This window comes from Bactrocera tryoni, chromosome 1, assembly GCF_016617805.1.
Source record: "Bactrocera tryoni isolate S06 chromosome 1, CSIRO_BtryS06_freeze2, whole genome shotgun sequence".
NCBI lineage: Eukaryota > Metazoa > Arthropoda > Insecta > Diptera > Tephritidae > Bactrocera > Bactrocera tryoni.
In genome coordinates this window covers 7,446,954-7,460,658 of record NC_052499.1, presented here as the reverse complement: position 1 = coordinate 7,460,658, position 13,705 = coordinate 7,446,954, and the positions used below count along the sequence as shown (strand labels likewise).

Below are 13,705 nucleotides of genomic sequence, written 5' to 3'. Positions count from 1 at the left end.
TCTTTGTTGTACTCAAACACCTAGCTTCTTTTTTTAAATGGTTCAAGACCATTTGATGATGAATTTTAAGTTCCTTAGCCATGTCATGGCTGCTTATATGACGATCCTAGTCAATTTTTTCCATAATATCATCTACTTTTTCAACGATAGGTCGACCACAGCGAGGTGCATCTTTCACATCGAGATTTCCAGAACGAAAGTGAGCGAACCATTGTTGTGCTACACGAACTGATACAGCATCGACTCCATAAACTTCACAAAGTTCGTTGATGGCTTGCGTGGCATTTTTCCCTCTTTTATACAAAAATTTCAAAATATTGCGATTTCTTCATTATTTTCACTTATTTTTGAACAGCTGTAACTTTTTTTCAACTTCCCCAAATTTAAGTTTTTTGGTTAAATAAAGCTGACTGCACGATTCTGTACCGTGATACAGTTACAAGTCTCTAAAATTGAGTTTTTTTTGACCTGCTAACTATCAGGTCACCAGGCGCTCATTCGATGCTTCCTCCTAGCCTAGAAAACTACGAGAAACATTTTAAATCTGCAAAAATTTAAAATAAATAAAAAATTTATTTAAGCTTTCTAAATAAACCGCTACGTAAGCTTTCCCATTAAAGCTCCTGTTAGGAAACTGCGCACTGATATTCATTAACTTTTAATTTATTTAGAATAATAAATTATTCGGTCAATCCAGGTATCTATCGATATTCACACATCTCCAGCTCAACCTTTTTCGAAAACATTTTTAGAGCTTCTGAGCGGATGTTCCCACACTTAGATGAAAAAAATTATTGAAGTAAAAGACATTACTACTGTATAGTCAATACTCAGGTGTTTCCTAACGGGGTTTTCTAATAATATCACAGGAAGCAATGATAACAAGGAGTCGTCGCAATCGCAACCGGAAATACGAGTGCGCCCGAAAACGATTTATACTCACCGCTAGGTAGCGCTGAACTAAATTCTAATAGACCATTTCAGTCGATTCGAACTTGTAGTTTTTTTTAAGCGCATGTGCGAAAAGTCGTTTCCGTGTCGTATAGAAAAATGGAAAAAGAGCAATATCGCTTAATGATTCGATTTTTGTTTTGGGAAGGTGAACCGTAAAGAAAATTTAAATAGCCTTTGGATCCTATATACAGTGGTTCCTCCTCTTCGGTGCCGACGAAAATGCCCAAAAAAAGTTAACAACAGCGCATCAGTCGTTTCATTTTTTCGCAACGTAGCGCCAATTGGAGATTTCAAGCGAAGTCAGGTCCTTCTCCTCCTGGTCTTTCCCACGGCGTGGAGGTCTTCCTCTTCCTCTGCTTTCCTCGACTGGTACTGCGTCGAATACTTTCAGAGCTGCAGTGTTTTTATTCAGCCAGACAACATGAACTAGCTAACCTAGCCGCTGTCTCTTAATTTAAACTATGTCAATGTCGTCGTATATCTCATACAGCTCATCGTTCCATCGAATGCGATATTCGCCGTGGCCAACGCGCACAAAACCATAAATCTTTCTTTCGAACTTTCGAAAACTCGTGACGTCGACTCATCAGATATTGTTATCGTCGATGCCTCTGCACCATATAGCAGGACGGGAATAATGAGTGCCTTGAAGAGTTTGGTTTTTACTTCGAAAAGCTTTTACCGCGGCGCATTACGTGACAAAAAATGACTCTATTTATCAATGAAGTGTTTTCCACTATAGCAACGCACCGAGTCATAGCTCCGTCGACGCCATGGCCAAGATGGTAGAATTTGGAAAAGTCACGCCGAAGACAAGTTTAAGTCGAACGAGGACTTTATTATCAGCTTAGAAATAACTCCAAAATTTTCGTTTTTCTTTTGTAGGCTAAATAATTATTGTAACACATGATTTAGATCTGAGCTAAAAGCTTTCGCATACAACTCCCTTTTATTTTTTATTCCATCTTGGTTACTACCAAACGCAAGCATCCATACAAGGTGCTGATGTTTCTTCGGTTATTGCTGAGATTCTTTTGAAAGCTTTCAAAGTAAAGTTCAAAGTTACCTACAGGGCAGTAATCGGCTCACTTTTTGTGATACTACTATCATGTATTTACCTTCACTTACATATGTATTTACCTTCATCTATTCTGGAGCCGACAGTTTGAATGAGGAGAGCGCGCAATGAAAGCTGCAATACAAGCTATCGCACAACTCCAAGCATTCAAACGAATGGTTGATTAGTTGGGTTTGCTACCGCCAATATAGCGTCAGTTTGCTTTTGTACGCCAGTCGATTTGGTACGTTTGGAACGGACGCGGTCGCGACGTTAATATAAATATATACATATATTTTTTTAGCAACTCTCAAAGAGATTTCAACACATTTCTATTAATCCAAAGCAAAAAACAAAAACAACTTAGTGCAAAATGTCGTACCACAAGCCAGAAGCTAAAACCATTCAGGATCTGAAAGACATCGCTCATCGCTTGCGTATCCATTCTATTACGTCAACACAGGCATCTAAATCGGGGTATGTGTTTATTTTGTATTAAAATGTGGTAAATCATTTTAAATTAGTGGCGTGACTTGCAATAAGAAACTAGTAAAATTTAGTCAAATGTGTCGTACCTTGCACTTTTTACAACATACGTGTACAAGTACACATTCGTATATGTTTGTATGTGTGCATGTGTGCTTTTAGGAGTATAGTGAGTATAAATTTTCGATTGTTGCATGGTTATGCGGCATTTTAGTTTCCTGCTCAATTGAGCACAGCTTTTCTGGAGCGAAGGTGACCGGCAAAATTACTTGTTGTTGCACTGAAACCACGTGGTTCCGTCGCAAATGCAGATCTTAAGCACTCCATTTATTCGTTTCTTGATAACCTACTCTATAACACTTAAACTTTCTTTTACTCTGCTGAATTTAGTTGACCTTTATTGACATTCATTGGCAACTAACGCCTCTTATCGCGCTAAATACTCACATAAATACTTCTATATGTGTATAGACATATGTATGAATGTATGTAAGCATATATGATTTGTAGATATATAACTGTGTATAGAAATTACCGACTAGGTGTTATTATGGTGTGATGTTATGTTTGGAGAGCAAGTTTCTAATGGAGCGGCGCAAAATTAACCGCTTAGCACCCTAGCATTGTGAAACGAGAGAGAGCCTCCACCAACCCTGTAAGAAAAGCTGTTATATTATGTTGCAGCAATAAAAATTCAATTTTGATAGAATGTTAAATTAAAAAATAACATAATTTAATATATTATATATCCATTTTTTCTAATGAATATCATACTAACTGTCCACCAGAGCGAAAAAATTTCTTTAAAAATTTAATTTACTAAAAAAATTAAAAATTATTTGCTACAACTTGTTTTGTGAAGATACGTTTTTTATATGTATATAATATTAACTACCATTTTTGTATATTGTGATTAAAATAATTTCATAAATTTAAAAAAAACATTTATGTTTAAATTGTTTATGAAAACTACAAAAATAATGATTTTGTGTTTAAAATAAGCTGTAAAAGTTTTTCAAACTGGAGTAAAAACAGATATATATTCGATCTACTGCCTATAATTCTTTACCATTTTTATATAAAAACTCTCCAAACACCGTTTCCTGTATTATAAAAATTTTATAAATTTTTAATTCTTGTTTTTTTTTTTGTTTAAATTGTCGAAGTTGAGATGATTTATCCATGTTCTTTCGTCCGTCGATCCGTCTTTTCATTGTCTGTGCATACACGAACTAGTTTCTCAGTTTTTGAGTTATCGATCTGAAATTCTGCAAACGTTCTTTTCTCCCCAAGAAGCTGTTCAATTAAGTGCTTGTGTGTAAACTTTTTTATTTAACAAGTTATCTTCACGAAATTCGCCACAGATTTTTATCCAAGGTGCATCGCTAAAATCTCCGAAAAAATTGTTCGAATCAGACCACTATAGCATACGAGTATAACGGCCATAAAAACTGACGAAACGAAATCGAGTTTCTGTACGAAAACTTGTTTATTTGTGGAGGGTTGTGTAGCTGTGTTGCAACCAAATTTAGCGTTCTTTATTGATTTTTAATACATTTTTTTATTGTACATCTCATCTAATTTTATTATATTTCTCATATCAACAATATTATAATTTGTATATAACAGATTTCCATCAGGGCATGTGCAAATATTCATATTACATATTGTAGAAAAACAAATTAGAGACCAACTCTGAATGAATGTTAAATACCGTATTTCGTTTTGAAACGAATAGTGAAGGGACTTTTGACCTTCAAAGTCTGCTTTCAAGTGCATTGCAGCTTTCACTGACGAAAATTTGCATTTGAAACTATAAACTTCAATAGCTAAAATTACAGATCAAAGTTTAAAAGATTTTTGAGAGCAAATTACTTCTAAGTAGTTGTAAGAAAGTGTAACATAAAGCGTCTAATTTGGGAGAGTTTGTATATTTTTGTGTATACATAGCAGAGCTAAGAAAAGTGCTCGGTGAAATGCCGGCATTTCCATTTTGATTCCCCACAAAAAGGAACATTGTTTTACATTTTTGCACATCTAAATATATATTATGTATATATACGCGAATATATAAAATTATATGTATATGTATGTATATATGACATATACGCGAAAATATACTAACACTTGTGGATGTTTGTAATATGCATTCAGCCATGGGTAACCGGATTCAATGTAAATATACATATTCCATTTTTTGTCGGACAATAAAAATATACATATTTTGTTTAACTTTCAAAAGTTATATGAAACCTTGTAACAAAATATTGTTGTTCTAAACCTAACATAGATAGCGTTAAATTGTTATGTGCGTATATTATATACTTCAGCATGCATATGTACAAAGATTTCACAAGACCTCTCATCTCTATTTGTCAGTTTTTGTCATTAAGCTGCAAATGCAATTATTCTCTCTCAATTTCCTAACGATTAACTTGGCAAATCTATCGTTTAAGTCACCCTCTTCACATAAATAATTTTAATATATTAAATGTGTAGTAAAAGTTCAAATTTTTGAAAGTCAAAAGGGAACCAACTAAAGTCAAATAGGTTATTGTTAAGAGCACATAGATTTGTTATCTTATATGTATGTACATATGTGTCTTTACAGTGCTTTTGTTCGTTTAAGGTCATATTAAAATATAATTAATGCGTGGTAATTACAATTTGTTGTTAGAATCGCAACTAATTCACAATTTTATGATTATTAAATTAAAAGTGTTAACAGCCAATTTAGCAATTCAAAATTTTTCTTCCTCTAAAAAATAAAAATATGGTACCACACTAGAAATTGCTTCGATTATCAATGTCACCACTATATTTCACCATACATATTTATTATAATTTTTTATTATCAGCACTTACGTTGATCGTGATAATGATGAGATGTGAATACCTCATTTTGCATTGCGTGCACATGTGCCAGTAAGAATGATAAAGCTATGAAATTTCACCGAAAAGTTTTATCGTCGAACGACACATTCATGTTTGACCTTAACAAGCAAGACAGTGTTTGTCACAGTTTATATGTTTGTACCGTTATGTTCACATATTAATCAGTTATCAATCGGATGTTGCGTTTGGTAATGGTGAAGGCTTCTTCATATTTAATCACCTATATTTCTATATTTTAATCACTGAACACTTGCTCATTATCACGCTCAAAAGTGCTGATTACGTTAGTGAACTTGGTTTGTTTCTGATATGTATAACAATTGTTTATATTATATGTGAGCGAACATTTAAAATAGCATCGGTATAGATAGGTCTGAAGATGTGAAGGTACGGTTCAACAAGCTCTAACAACAAAGTCGATTTTGTGAATAGAAGAGTCATACGAACAATACTCATAAAACTCTGATAGGTTGACCTTTCTAGTAATTTAAGGTTTAAAGCCACAATAAGGTTATCAGTTGCTTAACTGGAATATCGTTTTTTACAGTTTTAAAATAAAAATGTGGTTTATGATTCGCGAACCATTTGCTGCTATCAAGGCGACCTTCCATTATCTTTCACGTGCAATTTGAAACGTCTTTCCATGGAATAGAGATAAGAATTTCTAACCACAAAGAAATGTACTGTTTCGGAAGATGTTGTTGTTTAACTTAACAGTATTTAATATATACCATATTAAAATTTGAAATCTTCCAAAATATTTTTACTCTTGCAACTTATTACTACCGAGTATAATAGTTTTGTTCTCAAAGCTATCGTCTCTCGGAAAGTTTGGTTAAATCTCTTGATGTACATATTTCTTAATTTATAAGGCTCTTATAAAATCATACAAACATTCGAAGGCATTCTACAGCTTTAAAACTTTGAATTTATATAGATATCATTATTTTTTACGAAATATTGTCCCAAAGCTGCCTTTAGTATCAATACGGCATTTATGTACTTTTAAGGTTCATTGATGTCTTATTACACTTCTTACAAATCGCAATAATTTTAATATTAATTTTCTTTCTTCCAGCCATCCTACATCATGCGCGTCTATTGCCGAAATTATGTCGGTATTGTTCTTCAATACCTTGCGCTTGAATTTGAAGTTCCCACGTGATCCCTCGAGCGATCGTTTTATATTGTCCAAGGGACATTCAGCACCCATTCTATATGCCGCCTGGGCTGAAGCTGGTCTTTTCCCCATCGAAGACTTGCAGAACTTGCGTAAGATCGATAGTGATCTTGAGGGTCATCCAACACCACGCTTGAACTTCATTGATGTCGGAACTGGCTCGTTGGGTCAAGGTGTCGCTGTTGCTGCTGGTATGGCCTACGTAGGCAAGAACTACGACAAAGCTGACTACAGGTAAATCTGACAAAAAAAAATAGTAATAATTTGGAATGTGATATTTACTAACGGTTTATTTTTTATGCAGGACCTACGTTGTAGTCGGTGATGGTGAATCTGCTGAAGGTTCGATTTGGGAATCGCTGCACTTTGCTGGCCACTACAAATTGGATAACTTGTGTGTTATCTTCGATGTGAACCGCTTGGGTCAATCTGAGCCAACCTCATTGCAACATCATATGGAAGTTTATCGCAAACGTTTGGATGCTTTCGGTTTCCACGCCTTGGTTGTCGATGGACACGATGTTGAAGAATTGGTCAAGGCGCTCCATGAAGCTTCTATAACCAAAAACAAGCCCACTGCCATTATCGCAAAAACGTACAAGGGTAAATACTTCCCCAATATTGAGGATTTGGAGAACTGGCATGGCAAGCCATTGGGCGACAAAGCCAACGAAGTGATCAAACACTTGGAGGGCCTGATTGTCGGTGTCACAGATGCCCCAGCCAATCCACCCAAGAGTCCAGCTAAGTTGAAGCAGGCACCAGTTGTAGACATCACCAATGTCAAGTTGTCGTCACCACCAAACTACAAGTTGGGTGAGCAAGTTGCCACACGTCTCGCCTACGGCACCGCTTTGGCTAAGATTGCACAGAACAATGACCGTGTCATCGCTTTGGACGGCGACACCAAGAACTCAACGTTCTCCGACAAGTTGAAGAACATATTCCCAGAACGTTATATTGAGTGCTTCATCGCCGAACAAAATCTCGCTGGTGTTGCTATTGGTGCTGCCTGCCGTGACCGTACAATTGCTTTCGTTTCTACTTTCGCGACCTTCTTCACACGCGCCTTCGATCAAATTCGTATGGGCGCCATTTCCCAAACGAATGTCAATTTTGTTGGCTCTCACTGTGGTGTCAGTATTGGTGAGGATGGGCCCTCTCAAATGGGTTTGGAAGATATCGCTATGTTCCGCGCCATCCCCGGTAGTACCGTATTCTATCCCTCCGATGCTGTAAGCTGTGAACGTGCCGTTGAATTGGCCGCGAATACAAAAGGTGTCTGTTTCATCCGTACATCCCGCCCCAACACCGCTGTCATTTATGGCAACGATGATGTGCTCGCAATTGGCAAAGGTAAAGTAGTCAAGCAGTCACCAAAAGATCAAGTGCTGTTGATCGGCGCTGGCATTACTCTCTACGAATGCCTCAATGCCGCAGCTGAGCTCGAAAAGAGTGGCGTGCATGCACGTGTCATCGATCCATTTACCATTAAGCCTTTGGACGCTGAGCTCATCATTGAGAACGGACGCGCTGTAGGTGGTCGTGTTGTCGTCGTGGAGGATCACTATCAACAAGGTGGCTTGGGTGAGGCTGTATTGAGTGTGCTCGCTGAACAGCGTGACTTTGTGGTTAAGCATCTGTATGTGCCTACTGTGCCACGCTCGGGACCTCCCACTGTGCTCATCGACATGTTCGGTATTTCCGCACGCCATGTTATCAAGGCTGTTGCCGATGTACTGCAGTTGTAAACGAGTTTTGGTGGAATTCTGCAAACTCACTACAAAAACAAAAAAAAAAACTATGAAAGTTATTGAATGATTTATCTATATACATACTTACATATTTTGTTCACTTTACTACTTATTGTAGTAAAAGTTGTGAGCAAAGGACCATATTTAATTTTTGAATGAATTGATTTTTTGTGACTTGTGAATTATTATGCTTAAGAATTATCTGCATATTGTTTATCTAACCTTTTTGTAATGGTTTCAATAGATACTTAATAAAATGAGCTACAATTGAGAGTAATCGAGGTTAATTTAATTTAAAGCAACAAGTATGTAAGAGTAAGTGCGGAAGAGTCAAAAATCGCAAATTCTTTACAGTCGTCGGCAAAGGCACCACGGATTTGCAGCAAGCCTTAGGCATTTTTCTATTTCGATAATGGACGCTCTATTAGGCGGCATTTGCATTAACCGATGCCATCATTTTCTATCTATTATCTCTCCGACCTTTCTCGCTTCCTCGCAGTACGGAGCTAACACTCTACCATAGTGAGGTCCACAACGGCCATATCCACAAACTGGACGAAGGAGTACAGATTTGGCCTTAAGAGCAGCAAAAATTAAAAAAAAAAATAAAACAATATTTTTAAACTCTTAATTGCCTTTTATTTCCATTACAATACAATAATCACAGACTAATCCAGTAGTTAAGTGTCATCGCATTTTGCCAAATAGACAGACATAAGACAATTTAAATAATGTAAACATCGAATTTAACGTTGAAATTAATAATTTATATAAACAATTCATATCAAAAATATTTTAACATCCACTAATACAAATAATATGCATCATATTTAATTATTAATCGTAGTTATCGCTCGTATAAAAATATGTAAAGAGTATGAGTGTTTACTTTCAGCGCGTGATGGATGAGAAATAGAATGAACCGTCTGCATTTTATGCCACTTCGACTTGTATAGAGTTGAGCAATTGCTTCTCAGCATTATTAAGATGGCTTACAAACATGCCGAAATGCTCATTACTGGAGAAGTGCTGTAGGAATTTCGTAAGGTTCTCCTCCATATTGGTTTGGAACAGCGGATTCTTCATGAGTTCCTGTGTAAGTTGATCGTCGTCGGTGTTTTCATCATCATCCTCATTGAAATACAAGTCAGAGATAAAACGTGGTTTTGGTGGTGAGTTTCCAGACGGTTTATCACCGGCGGCGCCACTAGAAGGATCATCATCTTCATCTGATTCCTCTATGCAATCGGCTAGATTCGCTTCTTTCAAATGAGCCAGCTCATTTATGAGTAGTTTGAATATTTTGACCAAAGCAGGAATTGTAACCCACTGTTGGGCAGCTGCCGCTTGTGAACGTGTTTTCACGCGTGGGCTTGTCGAATCAGTTATAACTTGCTCCTTAACAGTAATTGAAGTAAGACGCGTATCTTGTGTGGTAACACCGTATTCAAATAGCTTGCAGAGCGCCATTGTCGTCACCTAACAAAAATAATTATAACCAACTTTTCATTAAAACTTACATTTTTACCTTTCGCTCAAAATTGCCAAAGAAGGAAGTTTGTTTTGACAACCAATTGCTGAAAACAAATTGCATAGCTGGTTCGCCAGTGGGTCCGGGTACAGTCGATAGGAAATTCAGTACTGCATCCATTTGAGTTAAAAAGAGATGAGCAAATATTACCACCAAACTCATTATAACTTTGAGACATTCCGCAAGTTGCATTTTACTGATTACAGCCTTCAAGAGGAGATCCACATTCTCACCAAGCATATTACCCATTTTGGTGATGATGGTTATAACCAAACGATCCACCTGACCCGCAGTCATTTCGTTATTCATTGGATTTAGTAACATGGTGGTCAGTTGCATAATGAAATTGAGACCCTCTCCATTTTTATATGCGCAAATTTGTTCAGGAGAAACAAAAATAAAAGCTCTTAAGCATTCGCCGCCAGATACCATCACAGCATTATCGTCCGAACGTAGGACACAGTGCACCATAGCGGGGAAGGCGCTTTCCACTAGTGCGGCTGATAGTGGAGGTTTCGAGTACCGCACAATTGTAGTCAATACGTCCAGGGCAATATCTTGCTTGGCGGTGTTCGCTTGGTCGCCTTGCAAAGAGAGTATGCTAACAATGGTTGGGATGAATTTTTCTTGTAACGGCTCCAGGCAGAGCGGATTTTGCAAAAGCGCTTTAATGAGGTCTTGTACGATCTCGAGTATGTAGGGATCTTCTGGATATTTTAGGAACACAGCGATTGTTAATGGTATGAGCTTAGATTGCGCTTGTGCAGCAAATGAAGGATCAAACTGTGGAAACAAGAATAATATACAGTACTTAGATCATCACAATTAATAAACAATACACGGTACTTACTGTTATGATTGTAGTCAAGCATTCCAGGACAAGTGTTAGAACTGATGATTTACAACCGGGTATCACGTCCATTATACCGTCGACAAAACCGGGAAGTTTTGCTTGAATCAAAGCACGTTTATCACCTTCCGATTTCTCATGAGCTTGCACAAAACCGTGTATAGCTCTAATGCATTATAACAATATTATAAATTTGTTGAATAAGTATAAGAAGTTCTTCAACTTTACCTCACTGCACTAATCTTCAAAACAATGGATTTTTCAGGGGACAAACTTTGTATTGTTGCCACTAAAATTTCTTCTAACATCTGCGGATTGTAAAGTTTTGACTTTGAATAAGTGCTCAATGTCCACAAGGCGCGTCCAACTAGATGCGCAGAGTCTTGGTAATCCAGTAAGTTGCGTACGAGCGTAAGATAGTTTAATAAATCAAATTGATCTTCAGTCTCTAATATAAGTTCTCGATACGCATGAACAGCTACCATGCAAGCTTCTTGTATTTTCCACCAATTGGGATTACGTGCAGTTTTTTCTGCCTCTGCCACATTCATATGACGACCAAGTGCTTCTTGCAATGACGGCAATACTTTGACGCCTAGTTCATCGCAGAGAGCCTTTAATAGAAAAAAAAAAATTTTTATTTGAAACAATCAAGATTATTCAACATACGCTCAGGACATCTTGACCACATAAACGAATCGTTAACTCAACACCACCTTCCTCTTCGTCATCCACAAACTTTTCAGGATCATCATTCCAATCTTCGATTTGTTCCTCAGGCACTTGTATGTAAACAATCACAATATAAATTAAGTCGGTCAACACACTTTTAATAACAGAACGGAACTTTTGTGCACAAATAATACACTGTATAAATTCAAAGATTTGTATAATCATTGTTGAGAAGTTAGTAAGTTCATCATCTTCTACAGACTCCGATATAGGGAAGGGATTTGGTTCGATTTGGTTAACTGTTACTTTTACAAAAACATCTGCAATTTGTGTAAGTAGCTGCCAGATGATTGGTAGAATTCTCTCCATGTAGGGTTGGATATATTTTGGCATCTCAGTCACTAGGAATGTGAGCACTAAAGAATATAGAAGTATACACACGCATTAGATTTTCAAATAAATAAAAAAAAATTAATACACTCACATTTCACGATTTCCGTTCTCAGCATAAAATTTGATGTAGCGCCGCTGTTCATTGCCAGGTAGTGCATAAGCTTTTCCATGAAATTGTTTAAAATGGAATTCATCATGGTTGCTTGCTCATTTTTATCAGCAATGTTTATGCTAATGGACAGAAAAAGCGACTTTAATATTTTTATTGCCGATGTACGTGTTTTTATGGTGTAGTTTTGCTCCGATTCAAATATCCGATAAACTTCAGATATTACAACAGGCCCCAATTCTTTCACTTGTTTTTCATCATAAGAAAAATCTTGTAGGATCTGCATGGCACCGTGTATCGAGTCTTCATTGCCGCCCAAACACTTAATAATAATATCAAATAATTCTGTCCAAACGGTTGGCCAATCAGTCATTGCAATGGTGGAAATTGTATGTGCGACGGAAGACCGTATTTTTGAGTTAGGATCGTATAAACCATTAGGTAAAATATTTCGTATTGTACGCTTTGCTTGCTCTGTAGCTATGTCGTCCCCATCACACCAATGATTCTCGACGTATCTGGTCAGCATAATACAAGCGATTTGCCGCAATGGCAAATCGAAAGATTGATTCATTATTAACTCCGATAAGTAAACGCCATAACCTTATTTACAAATTAATGCAAAAACCAATCAAAACACAATTATAATAAGAATTTTTCATATATGTACGTACCTTCGGTGTATTCCAGGTGCTTGATTTTTTGTTCGGCTGATTGTAGGACACTCGTATCTGAGCTCAGCAAGTTTTGTAACTCTTCAAAGAGCGCTTGTTTAACAGAATCTGCATTTTGAAATGCTAGCGACATTTTCAACAAATATTTCTTTACAAAAAATTCAGAAAGATCCAACGAACACGATTGCAATTAACTGAAGAATGATTGTACAACGGCGTGTTTTTGCATGCGGCGCGAAATCCCCGCCTTGCCTGCAGCTGCTTTTTAGATGTCAAGATTTTTGCACACCCCTTGTGGGCGCATTTCAAATTATTGACAATTGCAGAATTAAACTTGGCAACACTTGTCACTCGCATAGGGTGACTTATATGAAATATTTCAAAACAATCGATAAGAACACAATATCGATAAAAATGAGTGTTTAGTAAACTGCGATAACATATTCTGTGGAAAAATTTGAAATCAAATTTAATTCTACTTTTTTGACGTTTCTCACAGTTATTATGGCACGAGAAATAAGCACCCTGTTAATCCGTTGATTTAAGTTCATCCGATAGACTTTACGCATCAGCGAATTCTTCAATGAATTATTGATTCCACTCCTAGGAATTATATACATATGTACATATATGTAAAGTTCGAGTGTTATAAGATTTACACATATTCATTATTCTACCCTGTGAGCGAAGAAAACTGTCAACATATCCTTGATTTTTGATATTCAGCCGATTGATCGTCTGCTTCCAGGTCGTAAGCATAGATACAAGACTCATCGCCAGTAAAAATACGTTTCATGATATCCTGGTAGTCGGAAAGCATTGACGTTAACGCTCCACTGTTCTCGAAAGAATTGAGTGATTTTGGGACCAATCGGGCTTTCACTATACTTATGCCCAAATGATCTTTCAAAATGGTTTTCAGTGATCCTTTTGACATTTCAACGATGCTAGTAAGATCTCTGACTGTTAATCGTCGATTCTTATACAAATTCCTTTTATTTTATTGACGCATTGATCATCAGTTGTTGTTGATGGTTGTCCTGGACGTGGTTCGTCATCAACGCGTTGTCGACCCTCATTGTGTAATTTGGACCAATTAAAAACACTTGGAAAAATACAAAATACTAGTTGCCGGATGTTTATTATGGGA

General features: G+C 36.7%; 2 protein-coding genes across 2 annotated transcripts; one reads left to right on the top strand and one right to left on the bottom strand.

Moving 5' to 3' along the window:
• The first annotated feature begins 2,197 nt into the window (after positions 1-2,197).
• Positions 2,198-8,409, top strand: LOC120782266 (transketolase-like protein 2). Its single transcript, XM_040114442.1, has 3 exons — positions 2,198-2,488; positions 6,471-6,806; positions 6,877-8,409. Exons 1-3 carry the CDS (start codon positions 2,385-2,387, stop codon positions 8,321-8,323), a joined length of 1,887 nt encoding a protein of 628 aa, XP_039970376.1. The 5' UTR covers positions 2,198-2,384; the 3' UTR covers positions 8,324-8,409.
• Positions 8,410-9,125: 716 nt separating this feature from the next.
• On the bottom strand, positions 9,126-12,807 carry LOC120782260 (importin-9). Its single transcript, XM_040114429.1, has 7 exons — positions 12,556-12,807; positions 11,864-12,484; positions 11,377-11,795; positions 10,936-11,321; positions 10,708-10,873; positions 9,855-10,640; positions 9,126-9,805 (listed from the first exon to the last, which is right to left on the bottom strand). The coding sequence occupies exons 1-7, from the start codon at positions 12,686-12,688 to the stop codon at positions 9,260-9,262; spliced, it is 3,057 nt and encodes a 1,018-aa protein (XP_039970363.1). The 5' UTR covers positions 12,689-12,807; the 3' UTR covers positions 9,126-9,259.
• Positions 12,808-13,705: the final 898 nt, after the last annotated feature.